The sequence below is a fragment of the Mustelus asterias genome, chromosome 13 (genome assembly GCF_964213995.1).
Source record: "Mustelus asterias chromosome 13, sMusAst1.hap1.1, whole genome shotgun sequence".
Lineage (NCBI taxonomy): Eukaryota > Metazoa > Chordata > Chondrichthyes > Carcharhiniformes > Triakidae > Mustelus > Mustelus asterias.
The window spans coordinates 28,302,980-28,327,443 of NC_135813.1; the positions used below are offsets into that span (position 1 = coordinate 28,302,980).

Here is a 24,464-nt window from a genome sequence, read left to right on the forward strand (position 1 = left end):
TAGATGTTCATAACTACTGGAGACTGGACTATCTTTATGGCTATAACAGGGCCAGTGCATGCCCTGAGGCCTCTGAGAACTGTGGTTCCCAGTCTGTGAAGGCCTGAACTTTGTTAAAGGTAAGTATGATTTCCTCCTTCTGGTGTCCCTAACAATTTGAGCAAGGTAGCCAGGGAGCTCACAAGACTCAGACACATTTTGAGGTGCCATAGGTATTTGAGGGAGCTCGCTGCTTACTGGGTTGACTCCTTAGTGGCAAGGGGCACCCCCTGTAGACATGGCTAATGATGCCCATTTGCCATGCAGAGAGGGCATCTGAGGAGAGACACAATGCTGCACACACAGCCACAAGGTCCTCAATAGAGCAGAATATTGGCCTCTTAATGATGCATTTTTGATTTGATTTGATTTATTATTGTCACATGTATTAACATACAGTGAAAAGTATTGTTTCTTGCGCGCTATACAGACAAAGCATACCGTTCATAGAGAAGGAAAGGAGAGAGTGCAGAATGTAGTGTTACAGTCATAGCTAGGTTGTAGAGAAAGATCAACTTAATGCAAGGTAAGTCCATTCAAAAGTCTGACAGCAGCAGGGAAGAAGCTGTTCTTGAGTCAGTTGGTCCGTGACCTCAGACCTTTGTACCTTTTTACCAAAGGAAGAAGGTAGAAGAGAGAATGTCTGGGATGCGTGGAGTGCTTAATTAGGCTGGCTGCTTTGCCGAGGCAGTGGCAAGTGTAGACAGAGTCAGTGGATGGGAGGCTGGTTTGCGTGATGGATTGGGCTACATTCATGATCTTTTGTAGTTCCTTGCGGTCTTGGGCAGAGCAGGAGCCAAACCAAGCAGTGATACAACCAGAAAGAATGCTTTCTATGGTGGACTGTTCAGGCAAGGCTCACCAATACATACTGCAGAGAGCCTCCCACATCATGGTTGTTCACATGGGATTTATTGCCACAGAGAGACATGGAGGAACTAGATGTCTCCTTGGATGAGAAGGACATTGAAGGAATGAATCAGGAAGAGGCCATTACATGGGCACGATGTGGTAGACATGCCAGTGACAACATCATAGCTACAGGATTCCAGGAGGTATAAGGTGTAGACAAGTTTTTACGAGTGCTGATTTTTTTCATGCTTGCTGCAGACCACACAATGGCTGGGATTTTATGATCTTGTTCGGGCGAGGCTCATAAAATCGCACCTGAGGCCAAGGGAGAATTCCATTCTGTGAGCCTTGCCTGCCCCGGAATCGGGGCGGGCGCGCCAGTAAAATTCCAGCTAACAATTCCTTCATGGTCATCTTCAATATGTAACAAAAGGTCATTAATCTCACAATAATCACATTTAATTAAAGCAAAATACTGCAGATGCTGAATATCTAAAATAAAAATAGCAAGTGCTGGAAAAGATCAGTCAGGCTGTCTGTCACCATGAGGTTAATGTCTTGAGTCTGTATGACTCTTCCTTAGAGCTAGAACATTTAACCCTAATGATTGGGTCATCCTTGGAAGACTCAGTAGCCTGACCTTGTGACCAATGTGGAATGTGCTTAGCACCCCATTAGTGCATATCTGTAAGCAATAATTCATAGTGCAGTTCTTTCAACCATGGCAGCAACAAGTCAATGCTCAGGGCATCCTTCAAGAGGCTGAAACATGATGGCACATATTGATGTACTCGAGCCAGTGTGACAGCAGCTTAGCAAGCTGGCTCTGAGACTCAAAAACACTCGTCAATGTTTCACGCTGGACCATCTCGAGGGGAGCTACATTTGGAGAGCACAATCTCTCCAAACACTACCTCCCATAAATGGTGAATGCAGAGGCAGCATCTTGCTACTGAGCTCCAAGAGGATAGCATGGTGGCACAGTGGTTAGCACTGCTGCCTCACAACTCCAGGGACCCAGGTTCAATACCAGCCTTGGGTAACTTGTGGAGTTTGCACATTCTCCCTGTTTCTGCCTGGGTTTCCTCCTACGCTCCAAAGATTTGCAGGTTAGGTGGATTGGCCATGCTAAATTGCCCCTTAGTGTCCCATTAGCCATGGGAAATGTGTGGGGCTATGGGGATAGGATGGGGGGAGAGGGCCTGGGTAAGATACTCTGTTAGAGTGTCGGTGCAGACTCAATGGTCTCTTCTGCACTATAGGGATTCAATGATTCTATGGCATCAGGATGCAACGATCAGTTGCAAGACAGCATGCACCCAAAGCTGGGAGTTATATTCGCACTGTCCTCACAGCAAGTCTTTCAGTAGGACCATTGTGTGATTATTGACAAACTCATTACCCTGCATTCATTTGGCATTCCAGCTGCTAAGCTGACATCCTTCCTTGCCTTGGCACTTGGGAGAGACCTGGCCCAGTCAGTATTGACACATCAGTTACTGAGAACTTCTTCCCTTCACTGATATTGCTGAACACTCCAGAGATGTGCTGGAGCATCAGTTCCATACCATTACAGTCCTCGACGTTATCCATCTCACAAATCAATCATTTCTATGAAACCTCAGTCAATGAGTGCACAGTCATGTCATGTATCACTTATCGATTTGCATTCTGTGAATTTGCGAAGGAGTCTATGGAGTAACGCTAGGCAGCTGTTCAGGAGCAAGGTAAGATCCTCACAGGTAAGTAGACGGGTTTACCAGGATGAACACACACCACTGGCAGCACACACTCATTCCCGTCTATCAGACGTTTCAAATGTCACTGAGTGAAACCAACTTCCATCGTTCAGCACCACACACGGGGAGAGTGGGAACTACTAAAGGAATAATGTCAGCCTTTAACGTGCAACTGGAATAAGGTTTCAGGGAGCACGAAAGGCTATGGTGCTCTAGAATGAATGTTACTTTACCTAAAACCTCACTGTCATAACATAGACTGCATTGCAAAGTGTACTTGGGTGAAACAACTCCAACATTGGTTGCAACAGCACAGTGGCACAGTGGTTAGCACTGCTGCCTCACAGTGCCAGGGACCCGGTTCCTGGCTTGAGACACTGTCTGCATGTTCTCCCTGTGTCTGCATGGGTTTCCTCCGGGTGCTCCGGTTTCCTCCCACAGTCTAAAGACGTGCTGGTTAGGTGCATTGGCCATGCTAACTTCTCCCTCAGTGTACCCGAGCAGGTGCCTGAGTGTGGCGACTAGGGGATTTTCACAGTAACTTCATTTCAGTGTGAATGTAAGCTACTTGTGACACTAATAAATGAACTTTAAACTTTACTGTAACAGTTAACAAACAACAGTGCACCCTAGTGCTTTCAAAACCTCTTAATTTTCCTAACTCTGCCGTTACATTTATGTGCAGCCCTGACAACCGCAGCAGAGGTGGAAGCAGCCTTCTGACTGTTATGCCCTCTTGTCTGCGATGACTTTGGCAGATGCTCTCTGGAGGCCTGAGGCCTGGACAGCCCTAGCCTACTGAGGGTCTCCTGCTCTGGGACAGGGGTGCGGTCCCCTCGGCCTGGCCTGCTGGAGTTGATGGGGGTCACAGGCAGAGGGGATTTTGAGCAGCGGGATACCCTTGGATGCCTCCAGAGTGTCTGGCCGAAGCTCCTCCTCCCTTTGGATGGCCACAGGCTCCTCTCTGACTCCTTGAGGAGAAAGGGCATCTGGAGGGAGGTTGCGGTGCTCCGTCCCCCTCTCATCTTGTCACTGCTGGAACGCAGCATTGCGAGAGCGACAGTGTGCAGGTCCAAGTGCAAACCCGGCAGAAACTTCTGGACCTGGGCCTTCACCATTTGCTTTGGAGACTTTGATGCACTTGCATGCTGGAGCCCCGACGTCAGACAGAATGTGAACAGACTCCTCCATCCTTCGCTCCAGTCTGCTGACAGCATTTGACAACTCTGCCCGATGTTCCCCTTGCCTCTCCTTGCATCTCTGACAATTTTTCTAAGGGTCAATTCCAGAGGCTCATCATGGGACTCGAACTCTGCAGGGACCCGGTCTCCAGCAGTACTCAGGGTGTCAGAGGCCTTGACTGCCTCTGCCTCTGCCTGCTGTGGGAACAGGTCCATGAGGTGACAACCAGATTTTCACCCTGAGCCTACTCTAGAACTAGATCCCGCTGAAGTGCGTGTATCTGTGCTGGTGGAGGGTGCAGGTGAACACAGCGATGGGTCTTCCTCAGATGCCTTCTCCACCTCTTCATCTAAGGTGGGCTGTGACTGAGGTACTTGTTTGGCATCTTCCTCTGCCTTTTCTTGCTGGTGGCTGGAATAAAGAGAAGAGAAAATTAGTGCTAGACCGGCCAGTCTCCTATATCCTCCAGATCAGTCACAGTCATTGTCCACATGCTGTCAATGTACACTGCATGGGCCCTCACTGCCTTGTTCATCCCACCTTCCACACAGGAGTGACCTCCCTCCTCACCAGTCCCCTCTCGAGAGGGGACTGCGCTCAGCTCTGGGATGCCTCCCTTTGGTCTTTACTCTCTCCCCTCAGTTGAGGGCAATCTTGACTGGATTGATGGATTGACTGTGAGCACAATGGATGCAGGAACATTTCAGAAGCATGCACGCCTGTTGCCTCTGCTGAGCACTCCCCAATAAGGAATTAAGATGTGCAGGATCTTAAAGTGACAAGCAGACACACAATGCTGATGTCCCATCTATTGATTGTGTGTGACATCCCTGTGGACTCTAACACTTAGACTGCCTGATGCCCTCATGGGAGTGTGAGTTTGGATTGTGTTAAAGTTTCACTTGCCCTGGCGGAGGAGATCAGATCACACATTCTTTCTCTGCATCGCAGGGCCGTCCTTTGTTGTTGGCCATGTGTGCGGACCTCCTGACGACCTCCTCCCAGGCTGATGTGGTTGGGTGGGAGGACCTCCTGCTCCAACCCCCAGGAACAGGACCTCCCGCTTTTCCTGGATAGCCTGGAGGAGAATTCCCAGGGAGGCCTCGCTGACCCGTGGAATCGAGGGTTTGTTTTGTTTGGTCACCATGGTAATGCAGAAGTTCGCAACACACTTGGCCTTCAGTAAGTGAATGTCTGTGTGGGTGCCATTTAAATATGGCATCATATCACTTTGACCTATTGAGGTCATAGAATCATAGAATCCCAACAGTGCAGAAGAGGCCATTTGACCCATTGGGCCCGATTTTACCATTTTCATTCTGAGTGTTGAATCTGGGCGCAATGCAGATCCGACTTAGAGATCTGCTTTCAGGGGCCCCCATACGCACTCAGCCTGGAAAAAAATTGCAGGTCCCATTCGCGCTGTGGGCGGGGCTTAGCGCGCCTGAAACGATCGGAGCTCTGAACTGCGCATGCGCATGTAGAAAAAATTTGAAAAAGCGCGCCTGTGTCAGATCGCTCCCGGGCCTCAGAAAGCGGCTGGGAGCGAAAAGCGGGATCGATAGCCCCCACAGACATCACTCTCCCTCTTATCCACCCACCCCCGCTACCCACACACATCACTGTCCGCCTTCTCCGCCCCCCCCCCCCCATACCCACACACATCATTGTCCCCCTTATTTTGCAGAAAATACGGACACATGGGATTGAGGGTGATTTAGCGGTTTGGATCAGGAATTGGCTAGCTGTAAGAAGACAAAGGATGGTGGTTGATGGGAAATATTCATCCTGGAGTTCAGTTACTGGTGGTGTACCGCAAGGATCTGTTTTGGGGCCACTGCTGTTTGTCATTTTTATTAATGACTTGGATGAGGGCGTGGAAGGATGGATTAGTAAATTTGCGGATGACACTAAAGTCGGTGGAGTTGTAGACAGTGCGGAGGGAAGTGGCAGGTTATAGAGGGACATAGATAAGCTGCAGAGCTGGGCTGAGAGGTGGCAAATGGAGTTTAATGCGGAAAAGTGTGAGGTGATTCACTTTGGAAGGAGTAACAGGAATACAGAGTACTGGGCTAATGGTAAGATACTTGGTAGTGTGGATGAACAGAGGGATCTGGGTGTCCATGTGCATAGATCCCTGAAAGTTGGCACCCAGGTCGATAGGGTTGTTAAGAAGGCGTACGGTGTTTTAGCTTTTATTGGTAGAGGGATTGAGTTTCGGAGCCAGGAGGTCATGCTGCAACTGTACAAAACTCTGGTGCGGCCGCATTTGGAGTATTGCGTACAGTTCTGGTCGCCGTATTATAGGAAAGATGTGGAAGTGTTGGAAAGGGTGCAGAGGAGATTTACCAGGATGTTGCCTGGTATGGTGGGAAAATCGTATGAGGAAAGGCTGAGGGGCTTGAGGTTGTTTTTGTTAGAGAGAAGGTGGTTAAGAGGTGACTTAATAGAGGCATACAAGATGATCAGAGGATTAGCTAGGGTGGATAGTGAGAGCCTTTTTCCTCGGATGGTGTTGGCTAGCATGAGGGGACATAGCTTTAAATTGAGGGGTGAGAGATATAGGACAGATGTTAGAAGTAGGTTCTTTACTCAGAGAGTAGTAAGGGCGTGGAATGCCCTGCCTGCAGCAGTGGTGGACTCGTCAACGTTGAGAGCATTCAAGTGGTTATTGGATAAACATATGGATGATATTGGAATAGTGTAGATTAGAGGGGCTTTAGATTGGTACCACTGGTCGGCGCAACATCGAGGGCCGAAGGGCCTGTACTGCGCGGTTATGTTCTATGTTCTATGTTATCCACCCCCCCCCCAATTACCCACACACATCGCTGTCCCCCTTATCCACACCCCCACTACCCACAAACATCACTGTCCCCCTTATCCACTCCCCCACTACCCACACACATCACTGTCCCCCTTATCCACTCCCCCCACTATCCAGATGGATCACCACCCCTGTCCCCCTCCCCCCCCCACCGACCGCCCGCAGAGTGGCAGCGGACCTGCCTACGCCCCCGCCCACCACCAGAAATCCATCTGACACCCCCCTCACCAGTGAGCGATCAGGCCGCACCCCCACCACCAGAGATCCATCTGACCGCCCATCCCACCAGTGAGTGATCGGGCCTCCCCCCACCCCACCCCCCACCAGAGAAACATCTTACCCACCTCCCTCCTCCTCCCCCCCCCCCCCCCCACTCAAATAACGATCTGGCCTTACTTCCCACCCACCCCCGCCGCCAGAGAATGGTCTGGCCTCCCTCCTCCCCTCCCCCCCCCCCCCCCCCCAGACAACGATCTGGCCTCACTCCCCATCCCCCCCACCCCCCCAAAACCAGAGAATGATCTGACCCTCCTCCCTCCTCCCTTCCACCACTGATCTGAGCCAGAGAGCCAGTAGAAACACTGAACTCGCCTCTTCAGCAGCTGGAGCGCCCCGGTTCAGACTTTTATTTAGCAGGTCCATTACGGCGCGTTCTGGATTGGCAAACATGGTGGGAAAGGGGAAATGCTGATAAAGTTGGGCGGGCAGTTCATTAATTCAATTTAAATGCATGCAAATGCCTGAAAACAGGCACGACGCAATAGTAAAATTGGGCCCATTGAGTCTGCACCGACTCTCCGACAGAGGATTTTACCCAGCCCCTCTCCCCCGCTTTATTCCCGTAATCCTTCACGTTTACATGGCAAATTCATCTGACCTACACATATTAGGACACTAAGGGGCAATTTAGCATGGCCAATCCAGCTAACCTGCATATCTTTGGACTGTGGGAGGTAACCGGAGCACCCGGAGGAAACCCATGCAGACACGGGGAGAACATGCAAACTCCACATGGACTGTTGCCCAAGGCCAGAATTGAACCCAGGTCCCTGGCACTGTGAGGCAGCGGTGCTAACCACTGTGCCACCCAAGTAACAGTAAGAAGTTTAACAACACCAGGTTTATTTGGTAGCAAAAGCCACACAAGCTTTCGAAGCCTTAAGCCCCTTCTTCAGGTGAGTGGAAATTCTGTTCACAAACAGGGCATATAAAGACACAAACTCAATTTACATGAATAATGGTTGGAATGCGAATACTTACAGCTAATCAAGTCTTTAAAATACAAACAATGTGAGATACAAACTTTAAGATACAAATAAACTCACATTGTTTGTATCTTAAAGACTTGATTAGCTGTAAGTATTGGTATTCCAACCATTATTCATGTAAATTGAGTTTGTGTCTTTATATGCCTTGTGAATTCCCACTCACCTGAAGAAGGTGCTTAAGGATCCGAAAGCTTGTGTGGCTTTTGCTACCAAATAAACCTATTGGACTTTAACCTGGTGTTGTTAAACTTCTTACTGTGTTTACCCCAGTCCAATGCCGGCATCTCCACATCATGGCCACTCAAATAACAGCAGAGTGAATGAATCACTGCCCGCCCTGCCACATGACCCTCATTGATGCATGATAAATGAACTGATAACAAGAAAATCAGGTGCAAAACTCTGCTCTGCTGCCCCAGTAGGAATCACACTGACCTTCCTGCCCATCGCCACACTTAGGCCGGAATTCTCCAACCTCGCCCACTGCTGTGAATGGAGGTTTTGGCCGAGCACCAAGTTCTCCATTCGCTCCGGCAGTGATGGCAGGGCGTAAATAATCGGGAATCCCATCCTTCATCTCCAGAATGGAAATTTCCAGCTTTAGATGCTTGTTATTAATATGCAAACAAGGGTGCTCCAGCTTGCCGCAGTAAGGAGAACAGGTGTTGGAAATTTATCCTCACACATCATGATCAAAGATAATTCATTGTGAGATGACCAAGCATTGTTTCTGAAGTCCCCTTGATTTACAGAAGCAGATTGTTGTAATCATTGGAAGTTTGTGTGCATGACGTGACTGAAGAAAGTTGATTGTTGATGTTCGTAAGCTTCAGGGTTATTTACCATACTTAGTACTTTATGAGATATTATTTGCTCTTGTCTTCCAGGATTGCTGGAGAAGGTATTGGGCAAACTGCTGTTAAGGTAGGACTAAATGTCACTTTTTCTGTTTATGATTAATTAATCATTTCAAGTATTAATACAATTTTCTGATAATTAGAAATATTGGCACAGTGGAATGTTTGACATTAGTTTCATGAAGATAAATGTTGGAAATATGTTTTTAAAATTCGTTCATGGGATATGGGTGTTGCTGTCTAGACCAGCATTTATTTTCCATTCCTAATTGCCTTTGGGGCATTTTTAAGAGACAACCACATTGCTGTGGGTCTGGAGTCACATGTAGGCCAGACCAGGTAAGGATGGCAGATTTCCTTCCCTAAAGGACATTAGTGATTCTTTATAACAATCGACAATGATTTCAGGGTCATCAGTGGATTCTTAATTCCAGATTTTTATTCAAATCAAATTCATCAGCTGCCGTGGTGGGAGTTATACCCGGATCTCCAGAGCATTACTCCTGATCTCTGGATTACTAGTCCAGTGACAATACTACGATGCCACTGCCTCCCCTTGGAATATGTTTTATAAGATTTGCTATTAAGAAATTCAAGAATTTGTTACGTAGGAGTTATCAAGTGTAACTAACTTTTTGTTCTTTATTCTTTCATGGGATTTGGGTATCACTGGCCTGGCCAGCATTTATTGCACTTCCCTCATTGTCCTTGAACTGAGTGGCTCACTAAGCCATTTCAGAGTCAACCACATTGCTGTGGATCTGGACTCACATGTAGGCCAGACCAGGTAAGGATGGCAGATTTCCTTCCCTAAAGGGCATCAGTGAACCAGGTGGTTTTTTATGACAATCGACAATGGTTTCATGGTCATCATTAGACTTTTAATTCCATCATTACGAGGCAAGTTCTATACTACAGAATGATTAATGAAATTTGAATTCCACAAGCAGCCATGGTGGGATTTGAACCCATGTCCCCAAACTGACCCTTTGGATTACTAGTCAAGCAACATTATCACTTGGCCACCATCTCCCTTGGTCCCTGACTTGTGAGAATAAATGTCATATTTCACCAGCTTTTGTAGCACATGCTTTATGCACATTACGTTCATGAATATCCAATTGGACACAATCCTTCTTTCCATTATTCAGTTATTGAGGGAACTTCTGTAACCCTGTAACTAAGGCACAATCTTCTAAAGTAAACAAAGTGAATTATAAATTAAAAAAACAGGAGATGTTGGAAATACTCAGTAGGTCTGGCAGCGTCTGCGGAAGAAGAACCACAATTAACATTTCAGATCAATAATCTTTCTTCAGAACTACAAGCTGTTTCGAAGGTCAAGATTTTTCAGATGGTGGGGCGTACAATCATGCCATCGAAGAGTAAGTGGGATGTGCATTCAGGCCTATATTAGCAGCATCACCATCATTTATAGTTCCACTGATTGGCTGCAACACTGCAGTGCTACCAGGAGTGATGGCCACTATTAAGACTACAAGCAATCCCCAGATTCTAAGCTCCAAGAGGTAAATGTTTTTCATTCATTCATGGGACGTGGCTGGCCAGTATTTATTGCCATCCACATTTGCCCTTGAAAAGGTGGTGGTGACAACTGAATGTCTCGCTCGGCCATTTCAGAGGGCAGTTGAGAATCAACCACATTGCGGTGGCTCTGGAATCACATGTAGGCCAGACCAGGTAAGGACGGCAGATTTCCTTCCCCAAAGGACATTAGTGAACCAGATGGGTTTTTCTGACAATCGACAATGGTTTCATGGTAATCAGTAGATTCTTAGTTCCAGATATTTTTATTGAATTTAATTCAAAATCCACTATCTGCCGTGATGGGATTTGAACCCGGGTCCCCGGAACATTAGCTTAGTTTCTCAATTAATAGTCTGGTGATAATACCACCAGGCCATCGCTTCCCCTAGTCCAGCAGTCCTGTGGCAGGGTCAGGAGGAGAGGGCCCAGGCAGGGCTGGAGGTGTTGGGGATGCAGTAAAAGAGTCGGAATTGTGTTTAAAAGGCTGACAGGGGGTGGGGAGGGGGGGGTGGGGTGGGGATGGGCAGAAATAGCAAGAGGGCTCCGACTGGAAAAGGGGCACCACCCTTCCCTGCCTTTCCCACCTGAGTTTTGAACAGACATATCCTCCAGGCTTCTGTCACTATAACCTCACCGCCCCCCCCTCCCACCCCGCCCCCCCCCCCCCCCCCCCCCGCCCCCATCCCCACCTCCACAAACCCCTTCCAGCCCCACAATCCCCTCCCAACTGTTTCAAAATCCCAGACAATGACCATTTGAGGGTCTCAACTGGAGGTTGCCAAGCCACACCATGTCTCACCCTCTCCCAGGTTATATTTCTCCCAGGAACAGGGTGGATGGATAGGCAGTGGGAAGACCGACCGGAGAATTTTACAGCTCCCCTGCTTGCAAACCCTCTGGCAGTGACCTGTAATTTTCTGCCCAAATGCATTGTAAATAGTATTCTTAAATCTTATGTGCAAATTAATTGTGTTCAAACACAGAATATCTTTTTTTCTCATTACTAGTTTGGTTGTCAAAGCAAAGGTGTTTACAAAACTACTTAATTCATAGAATCATAGAATCCTACAGTGCAGAAGGAGGCCTATCGGGTCTGCACTGACAACAATTCCACCCAGGTCCTATCCCCGTAACCCCACATATTTACCCTCCTAGTCCCCCTGACACTAAGGGGCAATTTACCATTGCCAATCAATGTAACTTGCACATCTTTGGACTGTGGGAAGGAAACTGGAGCACCCGGAGGAAACCCACACAGACACAGGGAGAATGTGCAAACTCCACACAGACAGGGACCCGAGGCTGGAATCGAACCTGGGTCCCTCACGCTGTGAGGCAGCAGTGCTAACCACTGTGCAACTGTGTCGCCTCCCACAGTCTGAAAGACATGCTGGTTAGGTGCATTGGCCGAACAGGCATGTACAACCCAACTTCAATGAAAATGAAATTGAAAAGCTCAGTATGTTGCTTCAACATCCACTGAGCAGGCGACACCGAAGGAGCTCTGGCTCAGGTTGGACCGTAGCCCCATCTACCCTGTCTTTGTTGGATGTTCTTTACCATTGCCAACAGGATTGATGTAACGCTGCATTCTTATCCCTTTTGTGTGAAGTCAGCGCCATCAGTTCTCAGCTTGCCAGCCTTTGTGAAGGAATACCTCATTGGACTTTGACTCTGGAACTCACGTGAACAATATTCCTTTTCTCTGTGGTCCCTACATTGTAAATTGTTCTTTTCCTTATCCCTCTCTTTACTATCTGGATGCGAGGGGGACATTACGAACCCTCTTTTTTGTATTTTGAGTGTGTGCAAGTAAACTAACCCTTTGAGTTCATCCTATCTCAAGTACGCTGTGGGGTTATTAATAGAAAATTGATTGTACCAAAACCAAGGGATTGGGAAATATGCCGCCGCTTATAAAGAGGGAAATAAATCAAAACTTATTTTCTGTTTATGGATGGGTGGTCAGAGGAGACAGTTGTGTTGTCGAAATTAACCCCCCGCCTCCCCTTAACTAACTCTGGATGGCTGGATAAATCGAGCTCCTTTCTTATTCAGTGGGGAACTTCTTTCCAGTGTTTTGAAATTCATTGTTCTGCAACTCCACCTGGATTCTCCAGTCGCAATGAAATTGATAGCTTTGCGAATGATTTTCACCGAGCGTTCGGTGATTTAGTTAAACACGCCAGTTTGAAGTTGAAATGAAATTGTTCTGATGGGAATACGTAAAACACAAATACTTTCCAATGATGATGAGCTTTCCCATGACCTTTGATATCAAATTACAAAGCCACTGCGAAATCCTCCACATTGATTATATTACTGAATTATTTCTGGATTCATGGTTCTTTTCCCACCATATCGCTCCTCCACCGCACCCCACCCCTGCCAGCCACCCGGACACATTGATCTGCCATTGGCTATCTTGGCTACTCATTCTGTAAGCAGTGTACCAAGTGCAAATTACACTGGGTTGGAAGTGTATAGTCATTTACCAAGCCCTACTTTCAATTCGTTTTAATTATTTATCACAGTTCACACTGTCGTTCCTTCTAATGAGTTTGTAATTATCTGTAACAGCATACGGACACTGAATTGACGCGATGCCGTATCCCGAGTTTACAAACTGATTTTGCGTGGCTGGAATTTAAATTAACGTAAGGTTAATTCATTAAAGTAAACAAGAAACTATTTTCATTGAAAACAAAAATAAAATCAAGAGTTCTCTCTTTTTAACCGGGTATTAGAAACATAGAAAATAGGAGCAGGAGTAGACCATTTGGCCCTTCGAGCCTGCTCCACCATTCATTACAATCATGGCTCATCATCCAATTCAATAGCCTGATTTCACCTTCCCCCCCCATCCTTTGATCCTCTTCACTCCAAGTGCTATATTTAACTGCTTCTTGAATACATTCAATGTTTTGGTCTCAATTACTTTCTGTGGTAACGAATTCCACAGACTGACCACCCTCTGGGTGAAGAAATTTCTCCTCTCTGTCCTAAACCGTCTACCCTGTATCCTCAGACTGTGACCCCTAGTTCTGGACACCCCCATCATCAGGAACAACCTTCTTGCATCTCCCATGTCTAGTCCTGGTAGAACTATAAAGATTTCGATGGGATCCCTCCTCATTCTTCTGAACTCGAGCGAATACTATCCCAACCGATTCAGTCTCGCCTCATACATCAGTCTGGCCATCCCAGGAGTCTGTCTGGTAAACCTTCTCTGCACTCCCTCTAGAACAAAAACATTTTTCCTCAGATAAGGAGACCAAAACTGCACACAATATTCCAGGTGTGGCCTCATCAAGGCCCTGTATAATTGCACCAAGACATCCCTGCTCCTGCACTCAAATCCACTCATTATGAAGGCCAACACACCATATGCCTTCTTACTGCCTGCTGCATCTGCATGCTTACCTTCAGTGACTGGTGTATGAGGACACCCAGGTTTCATTGCGCATTCCCCTCTCTTAATTTATGGCCATTCAGATAGTAATCTGCCTTCTCGCTTTTGCTACCGAAGTGGATAACCTCACATTTATCCACATTATACTGCATCTGCCATTCACTTGCCCATTCATTCAACTTTTCCAAATCACACTGAAGGATCTCTGCATCCCCTTCCCACCCAGCTTTGTGTCTTCTGCAAATTTGGAGATATTACATTTAGTTCCCTCATCTAAATCATTAATATATATAGTGAATAGCTGGCGTGCCAGCACTGATCCCTGTGGTACCCCACTAGTCACTGCCTACCTTTTGGAAAAAGACCTGTTTATTGCTACTCTTTGTTTCCTGTCTGCCAACCACCTCAATGCGCTACCCCCAATCCCATGTATTTAAATTTTACATGCTAATCTCTTATTTGGGAATTTGTTGAAGTCTTCCGAAAGTCCAAATAAACCACATCCACTGGCTCTGTCTCACCAATTCTAGTTACATCCTTGAAGAATTCCAGTTAAACATGACTTTCCTTTCATGAATTCATGACAACTCTGTCCAATCATGCCACTGTTTTCCAAGTGTTTTTATATTAAATCTTTGATAATGGATTCTAGAATTTTCCTCAATACTGATGTCAGGTTTACAGCTCCATAATTCCCTGTGTTCTCCCTACCTACATTTCTTAAAAATGTGGTTACATTAGTTACCCTCCAATCTGTAGGAACTGTCACATAGTCTATAGAATCTTGGAAGATGACCACCAATGCATCCACTATTTCTTGGGCCACTTCTTTAAGTACTCTAGGATGTAGATTATCAGGCTCTGCGGATTTATCGGCCTTCAATCCCATCAGTTTCTCTGACACCATTTCTCTACAAATACTAATTTCCTTCAGTTCCTCCCTCTCACTAAACCCTGTGTTCACCAACATTTCTGGTATCTTATTGTGTTCTCCTTGGTGGAAATAGAACCCAAGTATATATTCAGTTGGTCAGCCAGGTCTTTGTTCCCCATTATAAATTCCCCTGTTTCTGACTGTAAGGGACCTACATTTGTCTTCATTAATCTTTTCCTCCTCCTATAACCGATAGAAGCTGTCAGTTTTTATGTTCCCCACAAGTTTACTCTAGTACTCTATTTACCCTTTCTTAACCAGTCCCTAGGTCCTCCTTTGCTGAATTCTGTTGTTTTTCTTGGTTAATACGTACACCTCTCCCTTGGATCGAATACTATCCCTAATTTCCCTTGTAAGCCATGGTTTGGCCATCTTTCCAGTTTTACTTTTGCAACAGACAGGAATAAAGAATTGTTGCGCTCCATGAATGTTTGCCATTGCCTATCCACTGTCATCCCTTTAAGTAACATTTCCCACTCTACCATAGCCAACTCGCACCTCATATCATCATAGTTTCCTTTATTGATATTCAGGATCCTAGCCTCAGAATCAACATCGCTCTCTATCTTGATGATAAATTCTATCATGTTATGGTCTCTCATTTCCAATGGGTATCGCATAACCAGATTGCCAATTATTCCATTCTCATTACTCAATACCCAGTCTAGGACGGCCTGCTCTTTAGTTGGTTTCTCAATGTATTGGTCCAGAATATTTCTTCAGAAGGAACTCTTCAAAATGCAGCGAATGAAAATACAATAGAACTTACTCCAACTTATAAAGCAAAGAAGGGGTTTAATAAAGAAACATCATTACTCCAAACTTGGGGCCTCGCCCTGGACCACTCCAAGCTCTCCACAATTCTACATAGTGCCTTATTTATAGTGAATCAGCTGGTCAGCTGACTATTACATAACTCTGTAATTGGTTCCATGGTTTACTGGGTCAGCTGATCCTTACAGCTTGTTCCCATTGGTCACATTACATCCACACAGAAAACCTTCATGTATACACTCCAAGAATTCCTCTTCTAATTTGATTTACCCAATCTATATGCAGATTAAAATCACCTGTAATTACAGATGTTCCTTTATTGCATGCCTCTCTAATTTCCTGATTAATGTCATTCCCAATATCACCATTACAGTTTGGAGGTCTATATACAACCCCTACTAATTTTTGTTGCCCCTTGGTGTTCCTTAGCTCTACCCATATAGATTCCACATTGTTGGAACTAATATCCTTCCTCACTATGGTGTTAATTTCCTCTTTAATCATCAATGCAATTCCACCATGTTGAGCTTTTAGTCTGTCCTTCCGAAATACTGAACACACCTGGATGTGCAGTTCCCATCCCTGGTCACCCTGCAGCCATGTCTCCGTAATTGTGACTATAACATACCTATTTACATCTATTTGCAAGATTAATTAATCCACTTTATTGCGAGTGTTCCTTGCATTATGGCACAAAGCCTTTAGGCTTGTCTTTTTAACATTACTAGTCCCATTCCCACTATCTTTCACTGAGACCGTGTTTGAATCTCGTCCTTGGTTTCTCTGCCTATCCTATTCCCCTTTCTGTGTTTGGTTTTTGTCCTTGATTTCTCCTCTTCTGAGTCCTTGCATAGGTTCCGTCACCCTACCATTTTAGTTTAAACCCTCCCTAACCACTCTAGCAAATACTCCCCCTAGCACATCAGTCCTGGTCCTGCCCTGATGTAACCCATCCAGTTTATAATGATCCCACCTCCCCCAGAACTGATCCCAATGCACCAGGAATCTGCCACAGGAGATTCCTGCACTGGCTGCCTCACCCTCTTGCTCTGCCTGGTGGTCACTCATTCGCTTCCTGCCTGGGGAATCTTAACCCGCGCTGTGACCAGCTCTTCATACATGCTATCCCTGATACTCTCCGCCTTGCGGATGCTCCACAGGGTCGCCAGCCGCCACTCCGGCTCCACAACCCAGGATTCCAGGAGCTGCAGCTGGAGACATTTCTTGCACACATGCTGGCCCTGGGCACTGGAAATGTTCCTGACTTCCCACGTGGAGCACGAAGAGCACAAAACGGCTTGGAGCTCTCCTGCTATGACTTACCCTTTAAATTAAACCTGTGGAAGATGCTTGATATCAGATTATATCCAATTCTCTAGGGCCCTAGGGTGAAGGCTGTGCTTTCACCACCAGTGTCCATCAACTCAAGCAGTTCAGTTAGCTCAGTTGGCTGGACGGCTGGTTTATGATGCTGAGTGATGCTAACAGCGTGCGTTCAATTCCCCTACTGGGTAGGGTTATTCATGAAGGCCCTGCCTTCTCAATCTTGCCCCCTGGCCTGAGGTGTGGTGACCCTCAGGTCAAATCACCACCTATCAGCTGTCTTTTAAGGGAGAGAGCAGCCTATGGTCTTCTGAGTCTATGGCGACATTTACATTTTATCACCAACTCAAAAAACACGGTATTTTCCTGTCATCATTTTTCTCCTTTCCCCGAAAGTAGCCTCTGGTCAGGAGATTAAGTAATCCTAGATCAAAGGTTTATTCCTGGGAGTTAGATGTTCTATTCTCTGCAGTCAGTAAGGCAGTAGGTAAACAACAGTATAAGATTACAGAATGATTATCAGTTGCATTGGTGAACATGGGCAAAGACTCTATCTTCGTTCTCTCAAGCAGGTATAATGGAGGGCATCTGTTATGTATGTTGGGGCAGAGCTCCTTTAAGGGAATGGGTCAGCTGACCATGGGCGTGGGACAATCTGCTTGAGGACCCCCCCTGAGAGGGCAGTTGTTGTTTGGAGTGTGGAGCGAGTAAGACCTGCAATAAATACCTGCATTCCCCAACGCCTGTCTGTGGAGTGACATCTTGAGGAAGCACCTCGGTAGTAGAGAATTTAGCTGTATCCGTGATGCACCAGCAATCGAGCAAAGACTAGTTTGTATGCAAGAACAAATAGGCTTTTATTAGCAAAAGACTTGGAGCACACCCATGCCGATGAACTGGTCCAGACTGAGGCAGGGGGGTGGGGAGCAGTCACCTTTATACCTGGACCTGGGGGGGGGGGGGGGGGGGGGGGGGAGGAGTCTCGGGTAGGGCCGGCAGGGATGTGTCCAGGCATGTCACATATACAGGTAATAAGCCTACAGTGGTTTACCACAATCCGCTTCTCATTTTTATTTTGGAAATGAACAAAAATTAAACGTACGGGGGCCGATATCACAATCCAGTGCGGTGCCAGCAAGGCTGGTACACTTGAGGCATTGTGGGACAGAACTTCACCACACCTCAAACCGTACCTCATTGGCTGTAAATATATTGTGTAAAGGCAAGTCTTGCTTTCTTTCCTTGCACCCATTTTCCAACTACCTGAGCATGCCCAGATCACAGGACAAGACAACATTTGCTGCCACGTCAGTGCATTAAGAAATGGGATAAGGAACAAACTCCTCAAGCATTCAGCCACCCATAGTAACTGCAGGCTACATGTTCACAGAACCATGTCATGTGGCTTAGAGCCAAGAACTTGTACTGCGTGGATAAAGCAAGGTCCCTTCCCCACCTGTTTCATGGCTTTGGCTCTTTGTGGGGCAGGATTGGTAAGGTGCATTAGGTTGCCATCATCTCCCAATAGTCAATGAGAGCTTTATGTGCCCACATCCCTTAATGTTTCTTATCATTAGGGCTTAAGGCTGCTGTATTTATCCTCTATACATACCTGATCTCTATTAACACATATGTAAATTACATTCATATATATTACCATTACATACTGTACTGAATTCTAATTTATCTTTATCTTTATGACAGAATTGTATGTGCTTCATAAGTTAAACTATTATTAGTGTGGTCTGATGAGGAATTTCCTTTGCATGGTGAAATAGATAATAATGAATGTTTTTGGTGCAGAAATTAATGTAACCTATTGCTCAAACTTGACACCTGATTAAAAAACATTAGTTACATTTCCACTTCAGCACCAGTGCTCGAAAATAGGAACCATTATTTTTACATGTAGCTTGGCATTAGCATTCAGTTGACATCCTTCAGGTAAGTAAGTGGAATAAAGTCAAATGTACTTCATGTAGAAGTTTCCTGTGTCTAGGGTTGTATAGGGCAGACCACTGTGCTGCCCCAGGGGGGAACAGTGGGGTAAATACGTGTAGCGGAGGTGGGCCTGGGCAAGATGCTCTGTCGGAGTGATGGTGCAGACTCGATGGGTCGAATGGCCTACTGCACTGTCAGGATTCTATGAGGTCATGGCTTTTCTGTGACCAAACTCCCCATACGCACTTCTTCCTCGCATCCCTTAAGATTTCCCAGAACCAACGAGTTATTTATGTTCAATTTTAAATATTAACAATTGATCTAGCAATATGTTATATTCCAAGTTTGCCCTCTTGTATGTGGACATGCTTCCGAATTTCACGCCGATTTTTAGTTGTAAACTCCCCAACAATCAGAAATAGTTTCTTTCCATCCACTCAACCAGTTTCCCTTTATCGTAAACTTTGATAGATTCGGTCTGAGTTCTGGAGGACACAACTCTTGTTTTTAGTAAACTAAAGTACAATTCAGCAGATGCTGGAAGTCCTAAAATAAAATCGGAAAGTGTCGGAAATGCTCAGCAGGTCAGGCAGCATCTGTGGAGAGAGTTAAAACCTTTTCAGGTCAGTGTGTTTTCAACAGAAGTCAGTTTCTGGAATCTCGTCTTGCCGTGTATACCCCTTAGGAAGTCCCCATGTCGCTCCCAGTGAATCGCTCCGTGATCATTCTGACAGTGCGGGGCTCTGAACTGTGCCAACAGGGTGGGACAGTGGTCAGCACTGCTGCCTTGCAGCGCCAGGGACCCGGGTTCGATTCCTGGCTTGGGTCACTGTCTGTGCGGAGTCTGTACCTTTTCCCCGTGTCTGCGGGGGTTTCCTCCGGGTACTCCGGTTTCCTCCCACAGTCTAGAGATGTGCAGGTTAGGGGGATTGGCCATGCTAAATTGCCCCTTAGTGTCAGGGGGATTAGCAGGGTAAGTACATTGGGCTATGAGGATCGGGGCTGAGTGGGATTGTGGTCGGTGCAGACTCGATGGGCCAAATGGCCTCCTTCTGCGCTTCTATGACAAAGTGGGAGGCAATGGCCTAGTGGTATTAATCCAGAATCTCAGTTCCGGGGACCCGGGGTCGAATCCAACCATGGCAGATGGTGGAATTTGAATTCAATAAAACATATCTGGAATTAAGGTGGCCATGAAACCATTGTCGATTGTTGGAAAAACCCATCTGGTTCACTAATGTCCGTTAGGGAAGGAAATCTGTCATCCTTACCTGGTCTGGCCTACATGTGACTCCAGAACCACAGCAATATGGTTGACTCTTAACTGCCCACTGAGCAAACTACTCAAGGGCAACAAGGGATGGGGCAGTCAGCAATGATCATGTCCCATTAATGAAAAGGAAGAATGGGGTTATGTCAGTTTTCAAATCTAGTTTTTCCTGGAACAGATCCTCAACCTAATACCAGGGGTTATAGCTTGAGGGGTGCCACTCAGTATCAAACATGGCTGACCAGGGGACTGTCCTACTCTTACCACCTGCCATAGGTATATCGGAAGGATTTACGGGTTGATAATTGACCTGCTTGGACACGTGAAGGACGCACCTTCTGTGGCCACCAAGTCCTGGGACAGAATTTAGGCTACGCAGGTGGTGGTGCCCATAAAAGTCCCCAGGTGGCCTTCCTGCTGCCCTCCTGCCCACCCCTAACCAGTGCACACTTTAATGTGGGATAGGATAGGATAGGCCCAGAGCGGCCAGCCTGCCATTACCCCAATGAGGCTTCTGGGTGGCCACTTATTTACCACTTACCACACAGCCTCAAGTTTGGTGAGGAATTCAGCGGAAGGGGAGAAGGCCGGCCGGTCATTCTCCTCAGGCCTTGGGTGGGAACGTCTCCCTCAACAGCCCTTTGTCCATATAAGGCCACCACCCCACCCCCACCCCTATTCAACCACGTTCCGCCTTCATGAGTACTTCTCCATACCCCACAATCCTCCTGTTCAAGAGCTAAAACCCCTGGGGCCAGACTTCTATCCCCCACAATGAGATCACCCACACTTACCTGATCTTGGTCTTGAAGCTCGGGACGACTTTGAATCCCAGTCCTGGCCATTGCTGCTGCTCGGACTACAGAGCTGCTGGCCAATCAGATTAGCCGGCAGCTCCCTGAGGCGGGATTGCCTCCCGAGTCAGGGTCAGCAGTCTTGGCTCCAGCCAATGTTTGCAGGGTTGCTGGGATCAGCAGGGATGCATGCCCCCGCCAATGCTTTGCCTGGCAGGATGGGAAACCCAGTCGTCCATGAAGTCTTGTACCTAGAGTTGGAGTTTCTGGCTCAAAGGCAAGAGAACCACCCACTGAGCCACGAGGCCTCTGACTATACTGCACACCACACGGCAAACTGTAGCTTGAGCATATAAACATTATATACAGTAAGTATACAGAAGACAGCAAATTGCAAAATTTACCTCTGGGTGCTTCTGTTTCCTCTCACAGTCCAAAGCTGTGCAGGTTAGGTTGATTGGCCATGTTAAATTGCGCCTTAATGTCCCAAGATGTGTAAGTTAGTTTATTTATGTATTAGTGTCACAAGTAGGCTTACATTAACACTGCAATGAAGTTACTGTAGGGGGATTAGCGGAGTAAATACATGGGGCTACAGGGATAGTGCCTGGGTGGGATGCTCTGTCGGAGTTGGCGCAAACTCGATGGGCCGAATGGCCTCCTTCTGCATTGTAGGGATTCTATGAAAATACTCGAATATCGACTGTAATGTATGCAATAAGGTTTATTCTTGTTGATAGCAAATTGCTGTACACAGTAAATTGTAGAAAATATCCGACATTTGGTATAAGCCGCAAGCCATAAATGCCGGTGGAGCATGCACATTTCAAATTGTTGGCCATGGCGACAGTCACACTATGGGCAGTACTATAATTGTTATATATGAAAACAGTGCTGCAAAATGGTGCATTGACAAAGACGTCAGTCCCATTTAAACAATTATTATGCTGGGAAATTGCTTGGCTCATATTGTAAAACCATTAAGAGTTTCTTTTAAATATTTAAGCCCTCTTCTCTCTTCCAGCCAAGCAAATGAAAATGGGGGATAAACTGTTTTAATCTAGAGAGATTTTCCACTTGGAATACATTGATAGACAACTATCCTCAAATGAGTTCTAAAAATTGAGATCCTCCTCTTAGAAACACCAGGGATTTTAATCTGAATTAGTTTAATTGGCTATTCTCTTTAAATATTCAACTGGACAAACTGATGGAGTTGTTACAAGTTGCTCCAAGGCAATTGTAATGCCGGTGACCTTGCCAAATACATTGTTTGAGCTTGTTAAACAAAATAATGAACTGATTATTCAAAGTACGTGTGTTCTATATGCCACTTGATCCATCATTGATTGTGCTTCACTCCTGGCCCTTCATTACAAGTTGGTTCAACCTCGCGAGAACTTCAGATGGAATAAGATCAAAGTATTTCAAAGTATGTATTGGCCAACAGGGCAACACCAAAAACTATGGGAGGGAAACTCTCAAGGTCAACAGCTGCTATTAGATTTGCTTGAGATTAATTTTCATTCACAAAATAGCATTCGACAACTGATACATGAGCGGCACAGTGGTTAACACAGCTGCCTCACAGTGTCAGGAACTGGGTTCGATACCTGGCTTGGGTCACTGTCTGCGTGGAGTTTGCACGTTCTCCCCATGTCTGCGTGGGTTTCCTCCGGGTGCTCCGGTTTCCTCCCACACTCCAAAGATGTGCAGGTTAGGTTGATTGGCCGTGCTAAATTGCCCCTTAGTGTCAGGGGGTTAGTAGGGTAAATAAGTAGGGTCATGGGGATGGGATTGTGGTCGGTGCAGACCCTGCAGAGATACCATTCAGCCCATCGATGGGCTGAATGGTTTCCTTCCGTACTGTAGGGATTCTATGATTCTATGTAATAAGAGTTAAGGGGTCGGAATTCTCCAACCATGCCCACGGCTGGGGTTCTCCGGTCCCGCTGCTGTGAACAGAGATTTGGCCGAGTGCCAAATTCTCTGTTCTCACTGGCCGTGGAACAAGCAAGACCGGAAAATTCTGGCCGAGGTATCAAGATGCTATCTCAGACATTTCATCAAATATTCTTGCTTTAAAGTCTCACTAATTCTTATCAGGAGAAAGGCTTCTCTCCAAATCCAAACTAAAAGCATTGATTAAAATGTGTGAACTTAACTGACACTTATGTTTTAATAACAAGTTACAAATTTAATGTGAAATATATTTTAAAAGACTGTCTGTATGTTAGCACTAATTTAATCTTAATTATATAATGAAAATTGAACTCCCTATTGTGCTACATTCAGCATTTTGTTTCAGTTGGTGACCATAAGTAACAGGTTATACAAAGCACCAAACCCATGTCACCTATTAGATTTTCTTTGCATTGCAAAGGTTGTTCTATATTTACGACTGAATCCGAAGCTCTTTCTCACCTTGACTGTGCAATGCCAATTTGTTTCTTCCTGGAACCCAACCAGGTGCCTAACACAGTGTATTGAAAGTACATTGTATTCCGCTTAGGACTGAGGTGAAGGGAAGAATCGTCACTCGGGGGTGGTGAACCTGCGGAATTCTCAGAACGCCAAATCACTGAATATATTGAAGAAGAAAATAGATAGATTTTCAGACTCTAAAGGTGTCAAGGGTATGGGGAGTATCTGATTTGATTTATTATTGTCACATGTATACAGTGAAAAATATTGTTTCTTGCACGCAATATAGACAAAGCATATCATTCATAGAGAAGGAAAGGAGAGAGTGCAGAATGTAGTGTTACAGTCATAGCTAGGGTGTAGAGAAAGAGCAACTTAATGTGAGGTAGGTCCATTCAAAGATCTGATGGCAGCAGGGAAGAAACTGTTCTTGAGTCGGTTGCTACGTGACCTCAGACTTTTGTATCTTTTTCCCGACGGAAGAAGGTGGAAGAGAGAATGTTCGGAGTGCATGGGGTCTTTAATTATGCTGGCTGCTTTGCCGAGGCAGTGGGAAGTGTGGGCAGAGTCAATGGATGGGAGGCTGGTTTGTGTGATGGATTGGGCTACATTCACGACCTTTTATAGTTTCTTGCGGTATGGCATTAAGGTAGAGGATCAGCCAGTATTGAGTTGCAGACTTTACTCAAAGGGCCATATGGCCTATTCCTGCTCCTATTTCTATGTTTCAATGTATCCATTAGTGAAGGAGTCAACATAAAATTCAAGGTTGAGTGGCCTCCCATTCGGGTCAGCCTTGTTTGAGCCTCTCGGTTGCTGTTCAGTAAAGGAGATACGAGTTCTGCTTCTTCATAAAATGCCTTTATTTCTTTGATCTAACTCCACACACAATTCTCCACCGACACCCAGTGCCACCTGTAGCTCCTTTATATATCAGTGACTTCTATTGAACAATTTACATCAAATTAGGACTTAATTAGAAGGTATGTTAAGCCATTCCTATCAAATCTCTGTACTTCTTGTACAGGGTATGGGAATGCAATTGCATTCTCAGCAATAGGACCTTTGACTTGCGCTGAAAGATTTCCAAGAACAAAGGTTGTGCCTGGTTCTACTTGATTCTCTTCAGGCTCCCGCACGGACAGATCCCCAGGATTTGTTTTTGGAGGTGCTTCTCTGGTCACTTCATGGGTGATGTCAGAGGAAAGTGAAGAAAGAGGTTGAAAGCCCTCCACCCACCACATTTAAACTCTCAAACTAAACCAGCACCTACTCCAGGT

At 46.0% G+C, this 24,464-nt stretch overlaps 1 protein-coding gene across 1 annotated transcript in view; it reads left to right on the forward strand.

Annotated features, from left to right (window-relative positions):
* whrna (whirlin a) overlaps positions 1-24,464 on the forward strand; it is a 259,282-nt gene that overhangs the window by 152,644 nt on the left and 82,174 nt on the right. The window contains exon 6 of the mRNA XM_078227565.1: positions 8,795-8,831. Within this exon, the coding sequence (XP_078083691.1) occupies positions 8,795-8,831 (37 nt within the window). The remainder of the gene's footprint in view (positions 1-8,794; positions 8,832-24,464) is intronic.